General features: G+C 38.3%; 3 protein-coding genes across 6 annotated transcripts in view; 1 reads left to right on the top strand and 2 right to left on the bottom strand.

Annotated features, from left to right (window-relative positions):
• ccp110 (centriolar coiled-coil protein 110) overlaps positions 1–27,848 on the bottom strand; it is a 664,638-nt gene that overhangs the window by 474,020 nt on the left and 162,770 nt on the right. The window lies entirely within an intron of this gene.
• On the top strand, positions 1,864–27,006 carry LOC113020760 (nuclear GTPase SLIP-GC-like). 3 transcript variants are annotated; one of them, XM_080300266.1, is made up of 21 exons: positions 1,864–2,322; positions 5,029–5,082; positions 15,328–15,366; positions 15,658–15,682; positions 15,844–15,930; positions 18,015–18,102; positions 19,061–19,277; positions 19,399–19,620; positions 21,414–21,620; positions 21,713–21,888; positions 22,488–22,581; positions 22,664–22,751; positions 22,869–22,990; positions 23,240–23,413; positions 23,500–23,654; positions 23,783–23,900; positions 24,033–24,141; positions 24,243–24,373; positions 24,590–24,671; positions 24,848–24,953; positions 25,237–27,006. In XM_080300266.1, the coding sequence occupies exons 1-20, from the start codon at positions 2,062–2,064 to the stop codon at positions 24,931–24,933; spliced, it is 2,535 nt and encodes an 844-aa protein (XP_080156392.1). In that variant the 5' UTR covers positions 1,864–2,061; the 3' UTR covers positions 24,934–24,953; positions 25,237–27,006. The 3 variants fall into 3 exon arrangements, with proteins under 3 accessions (XP_080156392.1, XP_080156389.1, XP_080156390.1); XM_080300263.1 differs by having other exon boundaries at positions 1,865–2,322; positions 24,848–24,929; XM_080300264.1 differs by lacking the exon at positions 5,029–5,082 and having other exon boundaries at positions 1,866–2,322; positions 24,848–24,929.
• On the bottom strand, positions 9,444–12,140 carry LOC113020780 (uncharacterized). The gene is made up of 5 exons (XM_080300652.1): positions 12,040–12,140; positions 11,329–11,417; positions 11,043–11,215; positions 10,702–10,879; positions 9,444–10,443 (listed from the first exon to the last, which is right to left on the bottom strand). Exons 1-5 carry the CDS (start codon positions 12,138–12,140, stop codon positions 10,307–10,309), a joined length of 678 nt encoding a protein of 225 aa, XP_080156778.1. The 3' UTR covers positions 9,444–10,306.

Here is a 27,848-nt window from a genome sequence, read left to right on the forward strand (position 1 = left end):
AAGAGTACCTTGCCTGTGTGTGTGTGTGTGTGTGTGTGTGTGTGTGTGTGTGTGTGTGTGTGTGTGTGTGTGTGTGTGTGTATGTGGGTGTGTGTGTGTGTGTATATGGGTGTGTGTGAGAGATCTGTGTGAGGTTAAGATGTGACCCTGTGAAGACTCCCTAAAGCTGGTGCCAGGTGTCTGAGTCCATCTAACAAAAGGCTCTTATACTTAAACAGATATACGTGTGATTGCTATACCATAAATCAACAAGAAAAGATAAACTCTCCTAGGGAGTATGTGATTTATACCAAGGATACACTCTAGAGGAATGAATGCACTTCCTTCTACACAGAGTTAATACAGACCTCCTTTAAGATGAAACATTCTTTCAATCTACAAATGATTATACACTTCTAAGCATATATGAGTAAATGTTTCTAAGCATAAATGACAATCAACAATACAAAACCTATCATTAACCTTCTGGGGTCCCGGGTATAATTGACCATTTTTGACTACTTTTAATTTGACCTCTACATATCACCATTAAAAACTATTTACTTTGCCTTGTTTGGTGTCATTCTTTTCAGTACAGCCTCACATGTCTGAATTTACAGTTATGTTTTAATTTTGACATACTCTATTAACACAACTGATCTAAAATCAAACAAAAAAAAACAAAATCTGAGTAGAAAAAGTTATATTTTATGCTGTAACAACCACAAACATGTTTAATGAATCATATTTCATAACTTAAATACAAATATAAATTGTAAATCTTAAAATCCCATGCACAAGTTGTAATGGTTCGCAGTGGCTGACCGTGTGGAGAGTGTTTGGAGGACCCAGGTGCGGACACAGATAAGCAGACCAAATTAACTTTAAACAAAAGGCGAGCCTTTATTTGAGGCTGGAGTACATGAACTAAACTAAACGAGAAGTGAACAGGGTCAACAACTAAACAGGAACCTAAATTGGGAAGAAACTAACAACAGTGAGGCTATGAACAAGACTGTGCCAGAACATGAGGGAACTGTGAAATATAAGAATAAGCATTATGAGCCATGACCTGCACAGAGACTTGAAACCTGACATGACATACGGCGTGGAACACAGACAACGCGACACAGACTGAATGAAACACAGAGACTAAATACACATAAGGGATGATCAAGGGAAGTGGTCACACATGGGAGCACAGCTGACACACATGAACCTAAAGACGGGACAGGGGAAGTGAAACTAAAGACACTGACATTGGACAGACTTCCAAAGTAAAACAGGAAACATAACAGACGCAGACTTGACTAGGGAATACAGCAGACCCTGGAACACAGGAAATGAAAGACTAGAAAAGATAAACTATGACAAAATCAAAATTCAATAATGACACAAAACTCAAAACACTGGGTCACCGACCCAGGACCATGACACAAGTTAGCTGCAAATTTGCAGCCATTTACCTTTTTTTTTTTTAAATAACCATTTCAAACTATTTACATAACAATCAGGTGTTCTACATTAAAGAAGATGCCACATAAATTATTTGTGCCACTGCAAAAAATAATTTCTTTACAAGCATTCACACTAATTAGAAGAACAATACTGTGAATGCTTTTCAAGCATTCACACTAATTAATTAAATCCTTTCACATTTGTTACTTTTCATCTGAAAAATGTCACTTACAGTAAATGCTTACAGGTGAATTTGTTTTAGAAATATTATGGTGCGCTAATTACATTAAATTTCAATATGTCATTTTATGGTGGGGTGTGATTTGTGGTTTAGCACCAGGTGAGGGGTGGAGCAGCAGGTTCAGGTTACAGTGACAGGGGAGGCTGGGAGAAAGAGCTGATGACTGCCACACCCTGGTTTAGTAGCTGCTGGGGCCTGAAAAGGAATGAACTGAGAGCGGAGTGAGAGAGCTGAGCCAGTGGGAGTTGAAGAGTGTGAAGTGAAGTGTGAACTGAATGAAAAGAATTACTGAAACCTGACACAGAACTGTCTCCTTGTGTGTGTGCGTCATAACGGAGATCAGGAACAGAGTGATACAGTGGTGCCCAGCTTCCCGCTACGACATGTCAAACCCGCAGAACCTCCAGCCAGCTCAGGCACTAGCTCAAATGATGGCCAGCATAGCGGCCTTTCAGCAGGAGCAGGCGGCAGAGCACCAACGTCATCTGCAAGACCTGCAGGCCCTGACTGAGCGGCAGACGCAGGTGCTACAAAACTTTTTGGCTCAGTTTGGGGCCGCTGCGAATCCGCCCCCTCTGGACGGGCTGGAACTCTCCCCAGAAGACCATCATCACCGCATGGAAGAAATATTGATGCCAGGGGAGGTAAGTGTCTCCCAAAGAGTGACTTTCGATGTTTGTTTGTTTTTTTAACATCTAATATTTTTAATTATATTATTAAATAGACTTTAGTCAAAGGGGTTGTACATCAAATAAAGAAATGGTCTGCTTTCTAAGTATCTTGTTATGTGTATTTGTACTCATATTTTCATCAATCCATTTCTTTTTGTTTATAGAAAGGTGCTGTTATATTTGTTATTTCTGCTGCACTCTTGACTAGCTCTCTCTTGAAGAAAAAAATCCCGGTTATATACCAGTTACTTTGCCAAAAATTGATTGCAACAGCTATTTTGTAGTGATGTGTCAGTCGCGAACGGAAGTGAACAATGCGAGCCGGCTCCTTATCCGGTCGTTAAGTCTGACATCACTAGCCGTGTCTGGGCCTAAACTCCACTGCAAGTCCATATATCAAACGATCACTATGGCATTACTGAGAGTTGAAAAACTGTCTAAAGTCTTTCATCTTTAATAAAAAGATCAGCGTTCTGCTCTACCAGGTGTAACAATTGAGTTTACATCCAGGCATCCATGAAAACGGAATTTATGACATTAAACGGAGTTAGAAGTTAGCAAGAAGTTAGGTGGATTCTGTTCATCTGAATGTAGCGTTTTCAGTGGGAGAAACGTTTTGTCACTCATCCAAGTGATTTGAATTTAGATGTGTAGAGTTAGAAATGCTACAGAAAGTGTTGAAATTAATGCAGATACCAGAGAGTTAAATCAAGTGGCACATACCAAGGTTTTTTTGTTGTTTGTTTGGGGTTTCTTTAGAATAAAGAAGTTCAGTCAGGAGAACAACTGAGATAATCCATCCACAATACGAGGTTAGTCATTCATATACTGCTGCATGAGCTGGGCTGTAGTTACATCCCAAGGTTTTAAAAACTGAGCTTAAATAAATGATTAGCGGTAATAAAAGCCGAGGGAGGTCAACAGTGATCACTGACTGTTTTAGGAGCTTTTTGAGATTAAATAGGCTTCACTCCGCACGCGAGCCTTGTGCTTTGCGCTGGGAAGAGAGGGGAGGGGTGGTAGTTACACTCTCAGTAGCACAGGAACAGAGCAGGAGGGAGACAGAGAAAAAGAGCCATGGACAACAATGTCACATTAGAAAAGTATAGTAATAATCCACAACTATTTTCAGTTGCGGATGATAAAGGATTCAGAAAGTTTATTCATGCAGGCCCAAGTTGAAATGTAAATAGCTGGTTTTTGTATTATATGATTTATTTATTACATTTTATGTGGAGTGAATGAATAAAAGTATATTTACGGTGGCTGCTAGAGACAAAGCACATACAAACCCCGAAGCATGTACAAACTCCAAAACGCGCAGTGTTGAGCTTTTGTTACCTAGTGGCTACACAAACCAGCAAGTACCAACAACTGGATTTGGTGTGTGGTAGTAAAAGGTAAATGAACATTTTTTTTTAATTATTTGAATATATATGAGTGCTTGTGTATAAATACACAAAAATTACACGTATGCTTTCAATTGCGTAATTTAAGTGATCTAGGTAGCTCTGTTTTTGAAGTTCAGTTAACGCTAGAAATGTGTTTTGGAGTTTGTACATGCTTTGTCTCTAGAGGCCACTGTATATATTTATATATAAACATATATAAATAAAACCACTTCTGTTTTGTTTTTTTACATTAGTAATTCCTTTCGTGCATAATTTTATATTGTTGTTAATAATAAATTAATTAAAAGCAACAAAACAACCTGAAGAGCCGGTTGGGAGCCAAAAGAGCTGGTTCTCTAAAAAGAGCCGGAAATCTCAGCACTACTACTTTGTGATAGGAATGATCTCTAAATTGATATTCTTTGTAAAAGATATGATTGACCAATTTTAAGTCAACAAGTCATTTATAATAGCTTAAATTCAGTGACAAGGTAGTTATCCCCGACAGAATTTGTTTTCCCCGGATCAGGTGAATTTGCTTGGTGGGGAGAGCGGATCCAATTAACTTCGCCTCCGTAACGATCAGAAGCTGAAACCTGCAGTCAGCTGAGACTGAAGAAGTCACTTGGATGAGTGACAAAACATTCCTCCCACTGAAAACAGTCCAGATGAACAGAATCAACTTTTTGGGATACTAGTTTCTGTTTCTTTGTTACTCCCGAATTCATCAAAGAGGCAACCTGGCTGTCTGTGTAAATGCTGATGCTTTCAAGTGTCATAGCAACATTTACTGTAATCGAAGCAAATATCCCGATTTCGACTCGGATTTGTTTGAGTACAATTATCCATTTGTGTTAACTGTAAAAGGGATACTGTAAAGTTACTATATTTAAGCTACAACTAGATGTGCTACAGCCTTATCATTTTATTATTTCTGTCCTTGCCTGGTTTTAATTAATAATCCAAAGAAAAAAACCTCCCAAAACACTAACAGGTCATGAAAATTCATTCAGACTTAGCAATTTGATGATTCATCCACCTTAATTATTAAAAAGCATCAGTATCTGTATCAGAATCTTTGATACTGGGCCTGTGTTTACAAGGTATCAGATGGATACCAAATCACATCACTAGTGTGGGGACATTCATGAATATCCTATTGTGCCCCCCTCCCTGCACACACCACAACACCGCAAAAACCACACCTTCCCACACATTGATAGCATTATTCAGAAAAATTCTTTAACTTTTATGCTGATTTGGATTTGCAATATTTTTATTGTGTTAGGAAGAGCCAAATACAACTCAACCACAAAAGGAATCAGTCAATACTTCTGGTCAAGTAAGTATAAAAAACTGTTTCATGACACTCCTCTTCAGTATCTGTACTGCAAGTTACATTTTTAAGTAAACATTTTACATAGCTTTGCACTTAGCTTTACCTACTCTGCAAACAAAACTATAAAGAAACAGCTGATTTCGATCAGGTAGGAATTACTGAAATTCAGATAATGAACCAGCATGCTTTCCTTCATTCATACAGTGGGATGCAAAACTTTGGGCAACCTTGTTAATAGTCATTATTTTCCTGTATAAATCGTTGGTTGTTACAATAAAAAATGTCAGTTAAATATATCATATAGGAGACACACACAGTGATATTTGAGAAGTGAAATGAAGTTTATTGGATTTACAGAAAGTGTGCAATAATTGTTTAAACAAAATCAGGCAGGTACATAAATTTGGGCGCTGTTGTCATTTTATTGATTCCAAAACCTTTAGAACTAATTATTGGAAGTCAAATTGGCTTGGTGAGCTCAGTGACCCCTGACCTATATACACAGGTGAATCCAATAATGAGAAAGAGCATTTAAGGGGGTCAATTGTAAGTTTCCCTCCTCTTTTAATTTTCTCTGAAGAGTAGCAACATGGGGGTCTCAAAACAACTCTTAAATGACCTGAAAACAAAGACTGTTCACCATCATGGTTTAGGGGAAGGATACAGAAAGCTGTCTCAGAGATTTAAGCTGTCTGTTTCCACAGTTAGGAACATGTTGAGAAAATGGAAGACCACAGGCTCAGTTCAAATTAAGTGGCAGACCAAGAAAAATCTCGGATAGACAGAAGCGACAAATGGTGAGAACAGTCATAGTCCACCATTTGTCAGACCAGCACCAAAGACCTACAACATCATCTTGCATCAGATGGAGTCACTGTGCATCGTTCAACCAATTGGCGCACTTGACACTACGGTATGAAAAGGAAAAAAAATAGAACGCATAATGGACAGGTTTTTGACGGGGCATCCACACAAATGCAAAGCAGGAGATGAAGCATCACCAAATATGTTTCCAAACCAACCTTTCAAGCCAAAGACTAGAAAATATGGTGATGCATATCATCCCTTTGGCTTCGACTGCACAAGTGCCAAGGTAGGTCTCCTCTGCAGAATTGGTTTTCCCTGCGTCGGGAGCACGCACTGGGCTCTTCACATCACGGACAAACAGTATGCCACATTCTTGATTTTTAATTCACAACCATTTTTCTAATAAAACAAAGGGGGCCTAGCAAAAAAGGTTTGGGAACCACTGCGCTAAAGTGACCTGAGTCAAAGTAAAGCCCCAGTCACAAAAGCCTAGAGACCAGTCTATGACTTAAAATCCTTACAACCACCAACCACTATATCACTAATAGTGATGGTAAATTTGATTCCTTTTACTTAATCGAGTTTGAATGAGTCACTCACCAAAATGAATCGGGTGTTTTGAGTCATTTGAGTCACTGAGTCAGTTGCTAGGAGAGTGCAAAAAATGTACATTTTCATGCAAACTTAATTTGTTTGTCTTTTCATGTAAACCCTATTGCTAAGATGAGTGATTGAAAAAGAAAAACAACTCTTTTATAGAGCAAAAAAGAGCAAAAAATAAAGATTTGTAAAGGGAACATTTATTTTTATTTCAATAGAATATCAATGAAATTTCTGACAGATAGAAAATGAAATGTGAATCAACAAAATCAAAATCAAAAATATAAATAAAAATAAATAAAATTCACAGATTACTGTGTTCAAAAGTACTAGTCCACTTCAAAATTAATTGTCCCTTACAGATTGGCATTGAGGAAAATAAGCTCCCCAACTTTTCCAGGGCTGAGACGGTTCCTCCTGTCTGTAATTATTTGTCCTGCCTTTGAAAAGATCCGCTCTGATGGAACGGAAGTTGCCACTATGCAGAGTCTCGTCTTCATAATATCGCAGGTTTTTTTGAAGACAGTGGTATGGGACTTCCACCACTCCAGGGGGTCAGATGTTCGGGGTAGGAGTGGCTCTGACAGGAATCCTTTAATCTCCAGCATTGCCTCTGTGAAGGGGTTTTGGACTCCTGGCCTCAGTGATGCAACCCGCTCCTCAAAATCGGCCCAAATCACAGGCACTGTCTCAGTGGAAGTACTGGCCTGTGGGACACCCTCTCCTTCCTCTGTGCTGGGTGTTGCCAGTGGCAGTGGTCTTAAGGACCTTGATGCAGCTCCCACAACTCTTGTTACAGCATCTTCTGCATGTCTATCATGTAAAAATACATGCTTCTTGAACCTGGGATCCAAAAGTGTAGCATCTGCAAGCAGGCTCACTTGTTCGATTCCCCCCAGCCGTTTGACAATTTCTGCCATGAGGATGTCTACCATGTTGCAGATTGGCTGATAGATGGAAGGACTTCTCTGTCTATGTGCAGTAATCCTCTGCAGCCCTCTTGCCATTAAAATGGCTTTTGATCCAGTAACAAACCTGTTGAGGAGAAATAAAGGAAAGACTATAGTTCCATGTGTTTTAATGCAGTTACAGCCCCTGCAGTGCAGTGCATTAAGCATACATTGTCATATAAAACCATTTTACAGTTTACATTTAATTATAAGCTGTTGTAAGAAACATCTTAAATGCTATTATCTGGGAAAGAATTGAAAAATGTGTTTAGGCAAATGTAATGACACAACATGAAATATATACATGTATTATGACACTATTTTAACATACCTTTTGGCACTCAGTTTCACAGTCACTTCCTCAAAAGGCTGCAGGACCTCACAGGTTTTCTTGACCATCTCCCACTCTTCAAGTGACAGGGTTTGCAGCTGTGGATTTACCAAGGCCAGGGTGGAAATGAGGGGATCCTTCACTTCCGCAATCCGCTTCAGCATGTAATAAGTGGAATTCCACCTGGTTGGCACATCTTGCTTCAGTCGTAGTTGGGGCTCTCCCATCTGCTGCTGTGTCTCTCTCAGTTTAGCAGAAGCCACTGTGCTGCGGCGTGTATATTCAGTTATTGCTTTTACCTTTCTAATAATTTCTTGAATTTGAGACTGCTGGATTCCCTTTCTGACAATTAAATTCAAAATGTGTGCAAAACAATTTAGATGGTTCCAGTGCAGAATGTCACCCACAGCCTTCTTGACATTGGCTGCACTATCACTTACACATGCAACTATCTTTTCCATAATGGCCCATTCAGTTGCAATCCTTTCCAGCTCTCTAGCCAGGTTTTCAGATGTATGGTTGTCTTTTAATTCAAAACAGTCCAACAAGTTTGACTGCAGCTTAAACTCGGCCACATAGTGGCATGTAACAGACATGTAACTTGTTGATGTGCTGGAGGTCCAGCAGTCAGTTGTTAAGCACACAGCAGGTGCTGTCTTGATTTTTTCCTGAACATCAGCTCTTATCTTCTGAAACAAATCGGGCATCAGCTGTCTGGATACTGTACTTCTACTGGGAAGAACATATGAAGGATCAAGTGCCTTGGTGAATTCCCTAAATCCTCTGTCATCAACGATTGAAAAGGGCTGAAAATCTTGGGCAATCATTTTAACCAGAGCCTGGTCAACCTTGCTCTGCTGAAGTGGCATCATGGGCCTTGACACAAATGCTCCCATGTAAGACTGCCTCTGTATTCTTTTTGCTGATTGTTGTCCTTGCCCTGCTGTGTGTGTGCTTGTATTTTCTTGCTGAGTACTTGTTGATGTGCTGCTGGAATAAACAGGTGATGTGACCGCTGTTGATAATGCTGCTTTTGAAGATTGTTGCTCCTGCTGCTGGCCGCTAGGTTTTCCAATGCTAGTAGCTGGGTTTTGACTGTGCTGTTGTTGTAGCATAACTGTGTGGTGCTTGCTACTGAGATGTCTTCTCATATTTGATGTACTTCCCCCTCGAAAAGACAAAACTGTCTTGCAAATGTTGCATTGTGCGTGTGTTGCACTTTTCATTTGAAAATGCATCCAAATATCGCTTCTTCGACGACTATCCATTTTTCCTCGTATCATTAACTCGCACTGCCGGCAAACAACACCGTAGTACTGCCCCCTTGCCCCATACACGTGGAAAAAAACAAAAACACCTTTAGAATTTTCTGTTTTTTTTATTAGTAGTATTTTCCTCAAACATGTCACATATATATTTTCTTATCTAAATAATTTAGTGAAATAGCGAATTTCTAATTATTTAACTTACATTATTGCAGCAGCAGAATGCGAGTCTGAGCATTTTTATTTTTTTAATAGTGGTGGAACTGAGTTCATATATTTTTTCCTTAAGTCTGCTTATGATCTTTTCAAAAAAACAAAGTGTAGACTGAATGTTATACTGCGTCAGTCAGACTATCGGACTTCGTCTTCAGTGAAGGTGACTCTTCCAAGGTAACACGCTCTGAGTTTCAACAGCTGATAACCGAGAGGGAGGGGTGAGTGTGTCTTATGAAGCACGAGCGCTAATGTACCTTAATGTTGGTTGCTAACCAAGAAGAAAAAGAAGCTGCGAATCGGGAGGGAGGGGGTGAGTGAGTGATTCCTCTATGCTACGATTCAGCACAGGAAGGGAGGGGGTGAGTGAGTCAGTGATTCGTTCAACTCGTTTGAGCTGTGAGCCAGGAGGGAGGGGGTGAGTCCTGAGTGATTCGCTTACTCTACCCAGATAGCAAGGAAACATTGAAACAATGTTGAGTCAATATCAGGTGATGTCATTGAATCAACTTTGAAGTGTGACGTTGACCTAACGTCACTCTTGCACCCTTTAACGTTGAAACAACGTCAGGTTTTGATGTTGAATCAATGTTGAAACCTGACATTGATTCAACGTTATATATTCTAATACTGTTGACATTGAAACAATGTCAGATTCTGATATTGAAACACTGTTGAGCTATGGTGTTGATTTTCCACCTCTTTCGCACAGTTGCTTTTTATTAAAACAACAGTTAAATCATGACTGGAAATCTACCTCTCTTTATAGGTATTTTAACCAACACTAAACTACTGCATGTTTCCATCAATACTTAAACCACCTAAACACATAATTGTACTTATTCCTCAAATTGGACACCCTTTAAAAAAAAACAAAAAACAAATGTCTCACAATGTATCATGTCAATATTAATATCCTAAAATAAGAAAGCATTGCATGTGATGTAACAGAGAAAAAACTAAACAAAAAAAGGTCAATAGGCATGTTTTGTTTGCTAAATACTTTATTAAAAGACAGTTTCCTATTTACATTTATATGTTTCACAGAAGTTTGTAATTTTTTACTCTGGGATGGGGATGCATGATGTGAGTCCTGCACCACCCAAACGATCTGGGGCGTATCGGAGCCATTTCTGCACTGCTTGTGCAAAGACAAACTCGGACATAGAGTTTGCCCCTAACTGCTGCGTCAGGCCATCTAGGACAAAAATACACACACACACACACACACACACACACACACACACACACACACACACACACACAAAAAGTGAATTAGAGCACATGAATAAGCTCTTGTTAACTGTCTTTAAAACAAAATAAACATGGGGTCCTCGGGCTGTACAAACTACAACCCGAGCCAAAGACCAAAGACTCCATCTCCAGATTAACCGGACATGAAAGTCTTGTTATTAAGAAGGACAAAGTAATATAGCAAAAAAACGGTAAAACTTACCAAATATGCATTTGCAGAGCGCTGTATCTTTAAATGCCCTTTTTTGCTTTGTCTGGTCCTTGGTTTTTTTCCCTGCCCAGTTTAGTACCGAGGCCAGCTCGTTTGTAATGGCATAAGCCATTACACGGCGTACTCGCACCTCCAGTGTGGTCCCTCCAATCAAGGCAAAGCATCTCACCTATAGACACATTTTAAGAGATGGAATTAGCGTGTCTCATGTCTTTAATGTGTATGCAAGTGCTTGTGTGTTTAATCAACAGGCCGTTGTTATGTATTTAAATCACATCTGACAGCTATTACACTTTATAGTTACAAAGTGTACATAACCTTTATATACTTACCATTGCCTTGTTTGCCTCTTGTGATTGAAGAGCTGCCTCTGCATTGTTTAGCTCCTCAATGTTGTGCAAGGGCAAATCCAGAGGCAGTACCCCAGCATCTACCGATTCATTGCAGCCGGTATTGCGGATGGCTCTGACCTCCTCACGGAGTTCGTTAACAGCTCTCGTCAGGTCTGACAGAAAAAGATAATTTTTTTTTAAGTATTTAAGAATACAGACAACTTGTCAAAAGTTTCCTTGTGTCACACACAGATATGTACAAAGACACCAGACAGTATTTTATTACCTGGTATTTTCACTCGAGGGGGCTGGGGAAACCGTTTTTTTGTGGGCTGCTCATCCTCTGAGTCACTATATGTGTACAGGGGATTTGGTCTAAAGAAAAAAAGTTGAAAACGGTCAAAAATAATTACAAATGTGCTTTTGGAATATTATTTCCTAAAGTTACAGTTTGATTTATAACAACACACACAGGAAACGGAGATGTGCAAGAAGGTACAGTATACAAGGAATTTTTGAAGTGCACAAGTGTACACGGCTTTGCATTTATAAAAAGTTTACAAGCTTCCACTTTTTGGACTATATTATGTGGTGATATTGCAGTATGGAAGCACCACAGATATGTATAAAAGACAAGATCATAAATTCTTAGCAATCAAAGATATGTTTGTGAAATAAAAAAAGTTTTACTTGTGCTTTCTTTTATGACTGGTCTGAGTTTCAGCTTCGGACTGAAGGTCAGACGTATCACAGTGTTCACTTAGATATTTCTGAAGACTGGGTTCTGCTTCGTGAAATGTGTCTGGAAGTACAAACACAATGTATGGCCAGACATAAATTAGGACACGAAAAACTTGTTATTGTTACATTTATACAACACCAATCCAGATGATACCCACCATGGCTTATTAGAAGTCGGACTGGTGCATAGGTGAGCCATGTTGCACCAGGATGAACTCTCCTCTTTACTGTGGCGTGGATCCTGAATGTGTCTCACGGAAGATATGGAGGCCATGACAATTTCTCCCCATTTATCCATGAACTAGGGACTATTTCTGTACCACCAGTGCTGAACTGCACAATGCACCAGTCTTTCATTTTTATCTTTTTTTTAAATTTGGAGTCCTTTTTTGCCCTGTCTAGGATAAACAGGAAACAGATAATTACAATATATTTCATAGTCACTACAAAACTTGATCTATTGCTTGAACTAAATAATAAATAATAGCTTAAAATGTATATAGGCAACAATTACAAGCAAACCCGATAAAACAAACTCTTTTTTTTTTTTTAAACATACAACTGCGTGTGTATATGTAAGCATTTAAACACTGAAGATAATAAAATTAACAGTATTTTGTCTAAGTCTGCCATTGTAGGAATTCATGGCACCGAGACAAAAACTTGGCGCAGTGTGGCATCAAAATAGGCGCACACCTTCGACGCTGCGTTTTCTCCGTCTTCCTCGTCCACACGTAAATGCTAAAACGGAGTTTTCGAAAATATCCGCCCTGGCAGGCGTCTTTAAAAATCTCAGTTTACGTGTGGACAAAAGGTGCAAACGCAAGGTAGGTGAGCGTGCAGCGTAAAGTTTGAATTGAGTGCGAATCGAAGCGGGTGCTCACCAATCATTAAAAGTAACAAAGTCATTGAACACATTTATACAGTTACCTTTACGTTTATCAATCATATATCACAGATTTACAATTGTTTGTAGTACTACGCTAAAAAGCAACTACAGAGCGAAAGTCTGGGTCAAGCGCCGAGGCGACGGCAAGAACAAAGGAACCCTCGAAGCGTTAAAGCTAGCTTTATAAGGGAATATAATGGAAAAGTATGAAACGAAAATGTTTTCTTTGTTGATAGACTTTGTTCGCAGTGCAATTTATTTGTTGCCGGATTGTAAGATGAAAGTAGACACAATTTCGGGCTCCCACATTTTATCCGAAACTTTACATTAACAAGTTTTGTTTTTGTTTTTTTTACTGTTATTCAAATGCAACCATGGAAATAACGAATAGAACAAAAGTAATTCATTCTTACCTTATACTAATCGTGGTGCAGGCCAGTGCAGTCCATGAACTGATGCCTTCTCCGGTCAATTCCGCTGAGAGTAAATCTAATGTCCCGCTCTACTGTACAAGACAATGGTTACCTGGAGGGACATACCAATGTGATAGGGGTGCTGAGGAATAGTCCAAGTGGTAGCAGCTTTAATTTCCCGCTCAACCATAAATTGATGATTTTTCAACGTGATTGTTGTCACCTTGTCAACTATAAATAGATCAACAATCAACGATGACAGAACAACAGTGAATCAATGTTATTTCAGTGTCAGTGTCAGGTTTCATCAGTATTTCAATGTTGTTTCAACATTGGTTTTGTGTTGACATTTCAATCCTGACGATTCTGATGGTTCAGATGGAAAATCAACATCTGTTCAATGTCTCCTTGCTATCTGGGTAGGCAAGGCAAGGCAAATTTATTTGTATAGCACAATTCAACAACAAGGTGATTCAAAGTGCTTTACAGAGACATTAGAAACAAAAACAAATAAAAAGCATGATTTAAAATTGATTAAAACAAGCAAACAAACTAACTAAACACACACATTCATTCACACCTGTTCGCGCAATCTGAACCCTTATCGTAAGGGGAGCTACCAGTCCTTCTGTGGACGAGCTACTTTCTATTTTAAATTCCCTGAATTTAAAATACTCTCTAGACCCAGTCTAGACCCAGCTGGGGAGCTACCCAGAGCTCTAAACCCACTTAACAAACAAACAAACAAAACAGTATATAAAATCAAAACAGATAAAACCAGAACAGTAGATAAAATCTGTAGTTAATGTAAGTTTTGAAATTTAAGCTTAAAAGTGTGGATTTGGTGCTTTATTCAAATGCAGCTGAGAATAGGTGAGTCTTCAACCTGGATTTAAATAAACTGAGTGTTTCAGCTGATCTGAGGCTTTCTGGGAGTTTGTTCCAGATATAAGGAGCAGAAAAGCTGAATGCAGCTTCTCCGTGTCTGGTTCTGACTCTGGGAACTGATAAAAGACCGGATCCAGATGACCTGAGGGATCTGGAAGGTTCATACTGGGTCAGGAGGTCACTGATGTATTTTGGTCCTAAACCATTCAGAGCTTTACCATTCAGTGCTACGATTCAGCACAGCAAGGAATGGGATTAGTGAGTCCTGAGTGATTCGCTTATGCTATGATTCAGCACAGGAATGGAGGGGGTGAGTAACTCAAATGTGCTGTTAGCATGTTAGCTGAGCGATGCTACAGTGAACCAAGGAGCTATTTTCTTGATGTGAGGTTTCTACTCAAGGTTTTTTCTTCCAGTTCAGAGCAGAAATGATTTTGTTAAGAAACTGGCTGTTGTTTTTTCCCCACACAATTTTAATTATAAGCTAGATATATTTCTACTAATGGAATTAGCTTGCTAACAGCAACAGGGATGAGTCAGTGAGTCAGTTGGGATTGTGAATCATGATTCACGAGTCAGTAAAGTGATTCTCGAGTATTGAACGATTCGTTCACAAATCGAACATCACTACCGCTCAGGACAATCTCCCAGAGGGAGCTAACGGGACCTACGCTACCTTTAGCTGCACGGGCTAAAGAGGCCTGGATAACTATGGGATTTTTAAGGTTTCGAAGCAGAGTCTACAATTCTGTGATCCTGGCCTCCAGAGCTGCAGATAGGCTACATTTTTTGCAAGTATCATTATTGCTGAAGGAGGCTGAGGAGTAACTAAACATCTGACACAATGAGCAGGAAAGTGCAGGAGGGACAGGTGAAAAGGCCATGCTGCTAATGAGTTGGCTATGGCCAAGCTAAGCTAGTGAACCCCTGAAGACAAAGTGAGTGAATACTGTGAGTGAATACACAGACTGTGTGAAGATTACACCTTGACGTAAGTTATAAGTTTTTAATTAAATTGGCTACGCAGATAAGCTACATAAAAGCATCACTGTGTGTTGGAACAAGAAGTGATAGTTTACCGCAGAGAGCGAACACCAGCGACCCACTGGTGTTTGACAGCATCTCACTGGCAGTAATTATTTGTAGAGTAATTTTATTAATTCTTAACTAATATAATTTGAGTTGTTTTGATTGTGGCAGGAAGAACAAAACTCAAATCAGGAAACAGTCATTTCTTTTCAAGTCAGTTTAAAACATTTTTTTCCTTCAGATTGAATGTCCATACGACAAATACAATTTTAATACATGTTTAAGAGGTTAATATTAAACACTGCTTTGCACTTTTTATCTTCAGTGTGAACAGGAGCATGAAGAAGCAGCTGATGTGGTTCAGGTAAGGATTATACTGAATTTCAGACATATGAGCCAACTGCCTGAGACAAAGTAAAGCTCCATTGGGACTGGGACTTAATTATGTAAAACAACTATCTCGTCGGATCACTGATATTTAGTAAGAAGAAGGTTATTGTAATTTATTTTTCATCAGTCTGCTGGTTAATAAAAAATAACTGCATTTAAGTTTGTTGATTGTAAAACTTATATGTTAGTGTCCTTTAAAATTTGTTAAAGAACAATGCCAATGCAAATAGTAATAATTTCCTGTATAACTCATATTCATCCTCAGGTCTTGCCATCCACAAGTGATACAGGTGAGACACATGCATCGTATTTATTGCATCTCATATTATTCTGTGTTTTAAAGGCACAAATATTTTTTGCAATCTACATAACTTTACTAAGAATAACTTTAAGTGCTGAGAGAAAACCATTTTTTTGTTCTTATTTTTTGTTGTTGTTTTTATCCAATCAGGAAAGAGAAAATCAGACCTTCAAAGTGACACCATCAGGTTGCAGTCACCAGCTAAGCGACAACGTCTGTCTATGCCAGGATCTGAAGGTATTTAGGTTTCTTACTAAACAGTGTCACAGTTTAAGGGTTAAACCTTTGTGCAGCACAATTTGTCCAACATCTTTGATGCTAGAAGTTACTTTTTCTTTGGGCTTTTGTCAAAATTTAACAGTCACATGTTGCATGGTATATTAGGGTTGATTGGTAAGTGGTCACATTATGGTCCTGATATTCTCTAATTCACGCAGGTTTGCTTTCTTGTTAAACATGAGAATTTACATTTTCTGGTTATTCTAGTCTATAATTCCTTCTAAATAGTTCTTTACATTTATGCCAACAGAACCAGTCATACTGTCTGATGTGAAAAGCATCATGACATTTGTACATGCCAGACTAAATACCGTATTTTCACGACTATAAGACGCACCTTACTAAAAGGCGCAGTCTCAGTTATGTGTGCCATTACTGTATTTAACACACACATAAGGCGCACCTGATTATAGGGCGCATACAATTATGCGTGTTTAAAAATAAAGCGGGAGCAAAACTGAGTTTGGAACTCACATTTTTATTACCGGTAATTGTCATCAATCAAACCCATGGAAGTCCTCATCCTCTGTGTCTGAATTGAACAGCTGCGCTAAATCTCCATCAAACATGCCAGGTTTCTTTCTTCACTGTCAGAGTCACTTTCCGTGCCGTGCGGCTCCTCGGAAATGATGCCGGCTTTTGCGAAAGCTCGAACAACAGTGCCAGCAGACATGTTAGCCCAAGCATCTACAATCCATTCGCAAATTGTGGCGTAACTCGCCCGGCGCTGCCTTCCACTCTTGGTGAAACTGTGGTCTCCATCGGTCATCCATCGCTCCCAGGCCGCTCGCAGCCTTACTTTGAACGGCCGGTTCACACCGATGTCCAGCGGTTGGAGTTCCTTTGTCAGGCCTCCCGGAATGACAGCAAGCTCACAGTTCATTTGTTTCACTTGTTTTTTCACATCGGCTGTGAGATGGGCACGCATAGAGTCACAGATCAACAGCGATGGTGATGCGTGGAAAAAACCACCTGGTCTCCTTACATACACCTCCCTCAGCCAGTCTTTCATCATTTCCTCATCCATCCAGCCCTTTTCATTTGCCTTAATGATGATTCCTGCTGGAAACTTCTCTTTAGGCAAAGTCTTTCGCTTAAAAATCACCATAGGTGGCAGTTTCTGTACATTAGCATGGCAGCCAAGCACAACAGTAAAAGAAGACTTTTCGTGCCCCGTTGTGCGTATCGCTACCGTGCTGGTCCCCTTCTTCTCCACAGTGTGACTCACCGGGATGTCGAAAGTGAGCGGCACCTCGTCCATGTTAGTGATGTGGCTGGGCTGGATGTGTTTGTCGGCGATGTGTTTGCTGCAGTAGGAGCGGAAGATGGCCAGCTTTTCATTATAATCTGCTGGAAGTTGCTGCGCTACCGTAGTCCTGGTCCGGATGGAAAAATGGCACCGTTTCATGAAACGAAAGCACCAAGACGGACCTCCTCGGAAATGTTCAATTTTCATTTCTTCTGCTAGCGAAACTGCTTTTAGCCGAATGGTGACCGTCGAAACGCTTCTCCCGCTCGTTCTTTGCTCGATGATCCAACGCTCGAGTCTTTCCTCCAACTCGGGCCACTTCGCCTTATGTCCGCGGAAACTCTGCTGCGTCTTCTTGACCTGTCGGAGCTTGTTTTCCAGCTTCCTCCACTTGCGAACCATCGATTCATTAATCTTAAATTCTCTCGCGGCTGCTCGATTTCCATGTTCCTCCGCGTAGCTGATGGCCTTCAGTTTAAACTGTGCTTCATATGCGTGTCTCTTTGCCATTTTCAGGGTTGTTAAAACAACGATGTTCCACATAATGCACATACCTGTCCTTTTATACAGGTATGTGCAATTGTCCCGGTGTATATACGATCAACGCCCACACTTCACCCTCTAGCGTTCTCATGGTGTTCTCTACTACGTCGTCCTTACAACACACAGGGCGCACTGCACTATAGGGCGCGCCGCACTTTTTAAAGAAAATCTAAGGCTTTTTTATGTGCGCCTTATAGTTGCGAAAATACAGTATTTGTTTTAAATAGTTTTTTCCTTTCTTTGTCCACAGAATCAATCATACTGTCTGATGTGAAAAGCATCATGACATTTGTACATGCCAGACTAAATGACCAAGACAAACTCAGTGATTTCTTAAAGTGAGTATTAAGTTTTTTCATATTTTGTAATGTATGGGCCTGGTTCCACTCCTGATCATGTGACAGTTTCACAAACAGATCAAAGAGAGATTGTGTTTGAAGAAACCAAAAATGCAGAAAATATCTGTAAAACATCCTCAAAAACTGCTAGTTATGTGTAATTGAGTCACACAGAGAAGATGGTCCCTTTTCAAGAGTCTTGACACACGCAAAAATAAGCAGTATATTCACATGATCACAACAATTAAAATGATTCAGTCCAAACAAACTTTATGGAAGTCACACTGGTTACACCAAGATACAGTCACAGGAATGAGTAACTACATTGATGAGGATTTAAAATTTATTAACCTAAATGCACTAACTGCACGTCTTTGGACTGTTGGAGAAAGCCAAAGTACCTGGAGAGAACAGAGGCAAACACAGAGAGAACACGTAAACTCAAAACAAAAAGGCCCCCAACCAAATGGTGGTGTGAGACAACAGTGCCATCATGAACATGAACCCTTTTGGTTCAATAGTCACCAGTTAGTTTCTTGTGTCAGTCTGTTTGACGTGTTGGTTCTTTGTTTAGTTATTTTTACATCATACTTTTGACTTACAGCCGCACAATTATAGATGACGGAATGATTCGGTAGTAAACTAAAACTTTCCAAGTTAAGACCAACAAAGACTGATATTTTTAGGAAGTTTTGGTGACTTAGCTACATTTTTTTTCCTGTTCCCGGTATCTACCAACTCTTGAAGGAAACATTTTCACTTTAGCTGACACAAAAAAGAAGGTGTAGATCAAAACAACATACAGTAAACAATTAGTGGAGCGAGTCTATAAAACTGAAATGCCTAGTAGTGATTACTATTAAAAATAACAAAACTCTCTTTTAAACCTTTTGAAGCATGCTTAAAAATGTTTTCATGACTGAATCAATTAACCCATCTTTAAAATCTTGTTCAACAGGAAAAAGATCAGTGATTTGGAGACAGACAAGAGGGAGCTGGTTGGTGTCATTGGTAAAACTGGGGCTGGAAAGAGCTCTTTGATAAATGCCATCATTGAAGAGAAGAATCTTTTACCCTCAGGACGCATCAATGCCTGCACCTCAGTCATGATCAAAGTGGAAGCCAACACACGTAGCACAAAGTATGAGGCAGAAATTGAGTTCATCACAAAGGAGGTAAAATGAATTCTCAAAGTTTGATTTGTACTTAAAACTAAATCATTTGTTATAGTGCAGTTCTTGGAGCTTAAGGCTGGGTACATGCCTCCAATAAATGGCTTGTCATCTATTTTTGTAGGAGTGGAAAGATGAGTTGTGGTCATTTTGTCAGTTTCTTGACAATAATGAAGATCAGGACAAGGAAGACGATGATGATTATCGTGATGCTGTTGAAAAGCTGTCAGCACTTTATGGAGAAGAATGGAAAGAAAAGTCCTCTGAAAACCTCATGGAGAACAAATATTTCAGAGAAATTCCAGAATTTCTCCAATCCAGGCGAAAGATTTTGAGATGTGAATCAGTAAGACAAACTCATATTACTACTATAACAGACAGGGGGACACACTGGGGATGCTGGGAAGGGGACACAGGTGAAACTAGGACATCTTGGACACAAAAGGGAACTGACCAAATTGACAAAAGATTACAAATTGGAAACACATCTCACTTCTGAAAACAGAATGCAGCATAGATCCAAAAGTCCAAAAAACACAAAACACCAAAAACAGATCCAGTGGTCTGTCTGTCTGTCTAAGAACCTTTACCTCTTCACACAACAGTGATCAGTTCCCTGTTCTAACCTAACTACCTGTTACGGCCTTAGCAGGGCCTCCTCCTGAAGGTGCCTGTGTGGGTGTGTCCCACCACCTCTTCTGCCTGAGGTGCCACCTTTCCCTGTTACACAGCTGACTCACATCAGTAATTAAAAGTATTTAAGCCCAGGGAAAGGTGAGCTCTGGGCCAGAGTGCCAGTAGTGTGGTTACAGCTAGTGAGCTGAGTGTTTGTGGTGTTTGCAGCTAGTGAGCTGTGTTTTGGTGGTTTTCAGCTAGTGAGCTGCTCTCTTTTTGGCTTACGTTTTACTTTATTGACCAACGCCTGAGTTTTGTTTGTTTTTCTTAAATGGTGATAGCGGCTTGTCCGTCTCTTTTAGTTGAGCTACTTTAATAAAACTCTTTAACTTAACCCTTTTGCCTCCTTGACTCCTTTTTCTGACCTGGACACTTTTTGTTGCTTCCCCCTCACCGCCTGGACCCTTTTAGGGGAACGTAACACTACCCTTTTTAAATCACTCTTTAGAAATTAACTGCTGAGCAAAGTGGTTGAAAACTATGCAAAATTCCCACATGAAGTAGTTTCTGCTGTTGAGAACAAGAGTGTAGTAAGTGTTATTTAAATAGAGAATAAAAACTTTTAAATAATTCAAAAATCTATTTTCATTTTGGTTTTGAATGATAATTAGAGACTTTCTCAAAACTATCAAATGGTTGATTGTTTTAAAAAGGGTTTCACATGACCTGAATTTCTCCTCAGTCTTGATCCAATATAACGCAAGGGGAAGCTTGTACATGACACAATCTGATCATTTAAATCGAAAATTGACGAAGGTTCCCTTGCACATCTATTTTGGCATTTCCCTGTCTTTAGAGCTTTTTGGAGCCAGATTTTTACGTGGTTTTCAAACCAATTTAGGAAAAAAGTACCACTTGATGGTACACTGGCTATAATTGGATCATTTGCATCAATCAAATCTTTTTTCCTTTTCACAAAAACAGATAATTACAATGCTGACTGCAAAGAAACTTATTCTTTTACAGTGGCGGTCTTCTTCGGCCCCGTGTTTTAAAAGGTGGCTTAATGAGACGGTGTCTGTGGCCAGGGTGGAACAGATAATATTTGATAGAAAGGGGAAACTGGCGAGTTTTTGTACGATTTGGTAGCCATTTCTAGAATTCTTAATTAACTGATCATAATTCATGCCTCACGCTCTGCGCGAATTTTCTTATTTTATTTTACTCTTTATTTAGTTAATGTTGTTATAATTTTTTCTTCCTCTTTTTTTCTCCTTTTTCTTTTTTACTTATAAGTTCACAAATGCTAAATGTAGTAATTGTCCTCAGTTGAATCTGTATAAGCATGCTGTGTTTAATATAAAAGCAAAAAATAAAATGATTAAAAAAATATATATATATTTTTTTTTTAGTGATCCAATTTCTTTAAGTTTTTTTTATGTCACGGACTTTTTAATGGTTTTTGTAAAGCACTTAAACTGTAGGATTAAAATTAAACTGCACTGCTTTTATTATTTATTGCAGGCTAATGAACTTTCTGCAAAATGTGTCAAGTACACAAGAAGTGATTCAAAACAAGGAGAAGGCAATGAAGGAAAAAAGTGGTTTTGGCCACTAGTGAAGTGTGTGACTGTCAGGGTGCCAAACAAGTCTCTTCTCCAGCATGTCACACTTGTGGACCTTCCTGGAAATGGCGACTGTAACAAGAGCAGAGATCAGATGTGGAAAGGGGTAATTCACATTTACTGCTCTTTGCTTATACTGTGTTGTCTGTAAACAGTCATGTTTCTATTAAGCACTGAGACATGTTATTCTCCTTTCAGATAGTTGGAGATTGTTCTACTGTGTGGATTGTGACTGAAAGTAATCGACCAGCATCAGAGAAAGAGGCCTGGGAGATCCTGGAAAGTGTCAGTAGTCTGATTGGAAATGGTGGCGAATGTCAGCAAATTCACTTTATCTGCACCAAGTCTGATCTTCTTGATGATTCTGATGATCTGTAAGTACATTTTCCATGCAAACTCCCATATTTGCGAGTTTGTTTTTTTTAAACAGTCAAAATAAATACATTAAGCAAATAAAGCCATATAATCATAAATGACTGGACCCGCAAAGCAGACTCGCACAACTGAAGCTCAATAGGTTTATTTCCAATGAAACAAATGTATACAATGAACTGGTGATTTAGTGGAGAGCACCACCCTAAGGTGGTGGTTTGGGAGAGAGTACTCAATGACTGGCTGGAAGGAAAGACTGTAGTGAATAGGTAAGTATTTTGGTGTGAGGCTCTGACAACCCAAGTTAGCAAGTATGAGAGGATATTAACCAGACCAGACATTTAAAAATAGAAGGCAACAAACTGGAGTACCAGCACCATCAGGCAGAGAAACATTGCCACAGCCAGTCTTTAAATACAATCTATGTGTTAACAAAGAGTTACAGGTGTGCAAAAGTCAGGCAAAGCTCTGCTTGGTTCCCACATTTTCACCTAAAGGCCAAGAATAAATCAAAACCGCCCAGCCTGCCCCAAATTAATGATGGTGATGGTGATGATAATAGTGATGACGGTAACAGTACAGATATGCTCATTTCTTGTAGTTCACGAGCTCATATCCATGATGGAATAGTAATGACAAACCAGCAAGCCAAGGATGGAGTAAGGAAAGAATTCAACAAGCGAAGCAAGATTAATGTGAGTTTTATAGGCTGACAGAAAATAATACAGACTCTCCACAGTTGCAAAGATGCTTTAAAATTAAATCATTTTTCCGCAGAAACACTTCACTGACGACAGTTTCAAAGTGTTCACAGTGAGCTCCAAAGAGTTCCTAAAAGGGAAACATCTAAGTCCAGAAGAGACTGGTAGGTGAAGTCTTGATGCACATGTTGTTTTAGTTTGCTCTGACTGAAAGAAGAATTATTTAATTTGAATTATAGTACGTAATTTCAAACTGTGGCACTGAAATTTCTTCTTAACAGAAATACCCAAACTTCAGGGATTTTTGCAAGATCTCAATGACTGTCACTCTGAGATAGTAAACTATGTGAGTGGAGCTTATGGGATTCTTGCTTTGATTCAAGGAGCCAACTCCGGAGGAGTGGTAAGTTCAAGTAAAAGATACACAACAACATTCTCTTACGTGTTGGGATTTATCAAATGTCTTTGTGTTTCTTATTATGTTTTTTTATGTATTAATTTATAGGTTATTAAGTGATCAATTGATTCATGTATTTTTGCCGTTCTGTTTTACTTACAGTAGAGTGACTTAAAGCCAAGTGGAGTTTATAGATCTATAAGAAATAATAAGTATTTTTTTTTTTATAGTTTTATTCCTTCAAATATTTTTCAGGATGATAAAAAAGGTGAGGTGTGTTCAGAACTTGAGAGAAACATGATCCTTCAACTTGCAAATATCAACAAAGAAATGGAAGAGACCATTACGGCCTTTGAAAAATGTCTTAATGATGGCGTTGAGAAATCCAAACGTTCATACGGAGAAAAACTCAAGAACTTCTTGTATCACGTATGTATTTTAAATCTAGTTACAAAAAAATTACATATTTAACAGTAATATGTATTTAAATAATTCTGTTTTCTTTTTTGCTTTAGGGAAAGAGGGGTGGTGCTTTTCACAGGGTACTGAAGTGTGTTGTTAAGAATGGTGGCGTCCACAAACCAAAGAACAAGACCCTAATTAACCTTAACATGATGCTGGCTTCATGTCTGACCGACAGCATTGATGAAAAATTCAGAAAGACCTTCCCGTAAGAAAAGACAAGTTCTAAACAGTCACATAATATTATTCAAGATATGTAATTTATAACATATCACAATTTTCAAATATAAACTTGCCAACTCTGCCATTAATAACCACAATGTTTACATGTTTTAGAAATGACTCAGAATGTGGAGCATTCAACGGAGTCATCAAGACTTTTTCTCTTAACACTGATTCTCTGATTGAAAAGTACAAAAATACTGAACTGCAGCTCAGATTTCTCAAGACAGAGGTAAGAGATGAAACTTTCCTATACATCAATTCAAACAGTAAAGTACAGTAAAAGGAAAAAATGAAAAATTAGTTTTATAGCTTGATGTAATTTAAAACGACGTTCATCTGTATTTCATGTTTTGTCTCTAAGGAAGAAAAAATTAAGGCAAAACTGAACAGAATGATCCGGGAACAGAAGAAAAAAGTCTACAGCAGTCTGACAGAGACAATTGTGAACATTATGGAAGAAGGCTACAAGAGTAAGAGATAATATTATTCACAACTTGGCACTAAAACACATATTTATATTTATCATTATTCAGCAAGAGAAATCTGATTGGAGTTTTCTGTCTTATTGTAGAGGCTGCAGAATTTAGTGGAAAAGACACGCTGTACAACATGAGGGAGACTATTAAGAACCATGTGCACTCAAAAAAGGACATGTTTGAGCAGGCAAAAAATACCATGTTGGAGAAGTTACGCAGTTTAAGGGTTTGTCCTGTTTTATGAAGAAATATTATGACCGTATTTTGTTATAGCTCACCTGAAGGCTTTTTCTGTGTTTAACTGGAATAGACTTATACAAAAAGTTATGTTTCCATTTATGTTTTAAATGAAGTCTGAGAAATTTCTAAATGTAATTTAATATGACTTTAATACAATATTTGATCTGTGATAAGTGAATACAATTTTTTTTTTTTAAATTAGAGAGACATCCTTGAGATTCTGGAGACTACTATGAAGGAATCCTTTGAATGTTCATTCAAGACTGATGGGAGCTCACTCCCAGGTAAACAGGACAGTTTGCTGTAATTACATCGGTTCCAAGTGCTTGATAATGCTTCCGTCCTTTTCTCTTTATCTTTGCAATCTTGCACCTGATAACTTCGTCTGTGTAACTATTTATCTGTTTTTCAAATTAACTTATAAATTACTGATTCATAAAAATTCAAATTTGTTTTTCAGATGTTTCAACAGAGCTTGATATGGTGAAGAAACGTTATGATGAACTTCCAGGCACTCCAGATGATGAAGTGTCCCTTACTGGGTAACTCCTAATATGTTATCAATGGTATTACATTAAATATTAAAAATTTTACAAAAAATAAAGAATTTTTGCTCTTAACAATGTTAACAATTATTTTAACTCAAAGTATGATGATCAGCTGAGAGGCTGCAATGAGTCCATTTTAGGGGAATCTGCAATTCAACATTTAAACTAATTATAGCCATTGGTATTCTTTAGTGTGAGGAGTTTTACAAGCAATATTACGATTTTAAAATGTAGAAATTATATTATGTTCATTGGTTATTGTTTATTGTCAAACCTTTGCTCTCTTTTTTTAATGTTTCAGAGTTGCTGACCAGGTAGTAACTGCAGAAGCCTGGACACAAACAGGTCTTACCAGAGGAAGTGCTGTTTAAAACAAAGAAAACATCCGATTTGGTCTCAATCCTTTTCAGTTGTTTTTATTTGGTCTTTGGTGACATTTGACTTTGATTTTGTGAATGTCATAAGTGATTCTGGATTTTTATTTCTGTAAGACATCTGTCTCTTTTAATGTTTTAAATCTTGAGGCTAGCAGAGAAGTTGGAGGAAAAACTGAAAGAGATTCACATCACTCTACATACATTGTTTTGATCTACTTTAATGCTTTTATTTCATGAGTTTAGTTATGGTTCATTCAGATGACAATGACAATTATATAGCACATTTCAGTACATGTAAAATCAGTCTACTTATCACAGAAGGTAAAAACATGGCAACACTTTATAATACAGCCCACAACTAACGCGTAATTCCCCTGTAATTAAAAGGAACATCAATGTATTTTATCTAAAATTACAATTAAAACTGTGATTGTATTTACCTACAAATATTTAAAGGTAACAAGTCATCCAGACTATTGATTTAAGATTTTTATTATGAGATAATAGTTTTTCATCTCAACCTTTCACACACAAATATGTGTGTTTTTGACAGGTTTTCATACATTAGAGCCACAGCAGAGGGTGCGTTTTCTTAAAAACAATATCTGAATTAGGATAAGATGGATTTGTGTATGAAAAACACAACTAGTCATAAATTTATTTGTAAAACTTAAAGTTTCTGGGGTTTTTTCCAAGGACACATTCACACTTCTTGTCATGCTCTTTTAATTGTTGCTTTCTTGTTCCCTACAATCTTTCTGACCTGTCATCTATGTTTATTCTTCACAAAGAATATTATTATATGAACATAGTTTTGGTAGTAGTATCAGTGGACTCTGTTGTGATATTTTGACAACATAGTGTGCTGTTGACAGAATTTGAGTTTGTCTAAGGTGCACCTCTGTCACACCTAACAGCCATTGTTGTTGTTGCAGGTCTTTCCAAGTATCCTGTGCCATTTGAGTGCCCAAAAAAGAACCGAGTGTATTTTGTATGAAAATATATTATCACATTATTTCTAAAAGCTTGTCTTACAATCTTAATCCCCAATTTACCTTAGAAATCAACTATACTTTTGTTTGGGTTTTTAAGCACAAATATCCTGAAATGCCATGTCCAGTCATTTTTGTTCAAGCTCAGTTTTTAATATAAGTAATAAAAATTAAAAACAGTTGTACACCCTTACTCATAATATTATAACCAGATGTTATTTTAATTCTGTGAATACATTTTCAATGCTTAAAGTCTTTGATACGAGTCCCTGAATTGGCTGTAACCCCCATTACTTTTACTCTTAGGGGCATTGTTTTTTTGTTGTTGTTATTTTTGTTTGTTTTCTTTTCTTTTTTTAAAGGAAAATCATCTTTTTTTAAAGAACCAGAATAAATATCAGTCTTTCATCAACATTTTCTTCCATTTTTCTGAATGATTCACAGATGTGTTGAAGCATAGCATGTTCACCCTCTTATGCTTATTTACAGTATAAACTGATACTGCCTCACATAAGTAATAATGGCTAATTTAAGTATAAAATATGAAATATTTCTCAGTGCATTTTGTATTATAGTATTTTTTTTTTCATATTTTGGTATCTCAACCTCAAAAACGTAAGGCAGCAAGACTGTCGATGTAAAAGGAGACTGTGAAGACTATTTGTGTATAAATGATAACAATAGTAAATTTACAGTGAAGTATATGGGCATGATTTTATTATTTTTTTATCATTCTTGATGAGCTCTCAGCCGTAAAAGGCTGATGGGGTATTGTAGTCACTCTGCCTGGTGGGTGGAGCCTATCCCAGCAGTCCAGAGGCGGGGTGGACAGGTCTATCGCAGGGCCAACACAGAGAGACAGACCGTTATACAGGGAGTGCAGAATTATTAGGCAAGTTGTGTTTTTGAGGAATAATTTTATTATTGAACAACAACCATGTTCTCAATGAACCCAAAAAACTCATTAATATCAAAGCTGAATGTTTTTGGAAGTAGTTTTTAGTTTTAGCTATTTTAGGGGGATATCTGTGTGTGCAGGTGACTATTACTGTGCATAATTATTAGGCAACTTAACAAAATACAAATATATACCCATTTCAATTATTTGTGGTGGCTGTAGCTCAGGTGGCAGAGCAGGTCAGCCACTAATCAGAAGGTCGGTGGTTCGATCCCAGGCTGCACCCTGGCTGCATGCCAAATATCCTTGGGCAAGATACTAACCCCATGTTTGCCTACTGGTGGTGGTCAGAGGGCCCGGTGGCACCTGTGTCCGGCAGCCTCGCCTCTGTCAGTGCGCCCCAGGGCAGCTGTGGCTACAATGTAGCTTGCTATTGCCTGTGTGTGAATGGGTGAATGACTGAATGTAGTGTAAAGCACTTTGGGGTCCTATGGATTAGAAAAGCGCTATACAAATGCAGGCCATTTACCATTTATTTATTTTTACCAGTGAAACCAATATAACATCTCCACATTCACAAATATACATTTCTGACATTCAGAAACAAAACAAAAACAAATCAGTGACCAATATAGCCACCTTTCTT

The sequence above is a fragment of the Astatotilapia calliptera genome, chromosome 4 (assembly GCF_964374335.1).
Source record: "Astatotilapia calliptera chromosome 4, fAstCal68.1, whole genome shotgun sequence".
Classification (NCBI taxonomy): Eukaryota; Metazoa; Chordata; class Actinopteri; order Cichliformes; family Cichlidae; genus Astatotilapia; species Astatotilapia calliptera.

What these genes read in the sequence shown, in the direction of transcription:
- LOC113020760 (XM_080300263.1), top strand. Translation starts at nt 2,062, where the DNA reads ATGTCAAACCCGCAGAACCTCCAGCCAGCTCAGGCACTAGCTCAAATG. An exon ending in GAGCCAACTCCGGAGGAGTG is followed by an intron (nt 22,991 to 23,239) that starts GTAAGTTCAAGT and finishes AATATTTTTCAG; the next exon opens with GATGATAAAAAAGGTGAGGT. An exon ending in AAATTCAGAAAGACCTTCCC is followed by an intron (nt 23,655 to 23,782) that starts GTAAGAAAAGAC and finishes TACATGTTTTAG; the next exon opens with AAATGACTCAGAATGTGGAG.
- LOC113020780 (XM_080300652.1), bottom strand. Translation starts at nt 12,140, where the DNA reads ATGAAAGACTGGTGCATTGTGCAGTTCAGCACTGGTGGTACAGAAATA. An exon ending in TCATGGCCTCCATATCTTCC is followed by an intron (nt 11,418 to 12,039) that starts GTGAGACACATT and finishes TTTTTTCTTTAG; the next exon opens with ACCAAATCCCCTGTACACAT. An exon ending in AAGAGGCAAACAAGGCAATG is followed by an intron (nt 10,880 to 11,042) that starts GTAAGTATATAA and finishes ATGTGTCTATAG; the next exon opens with GTGAGATGCTTTGCCTTGAT.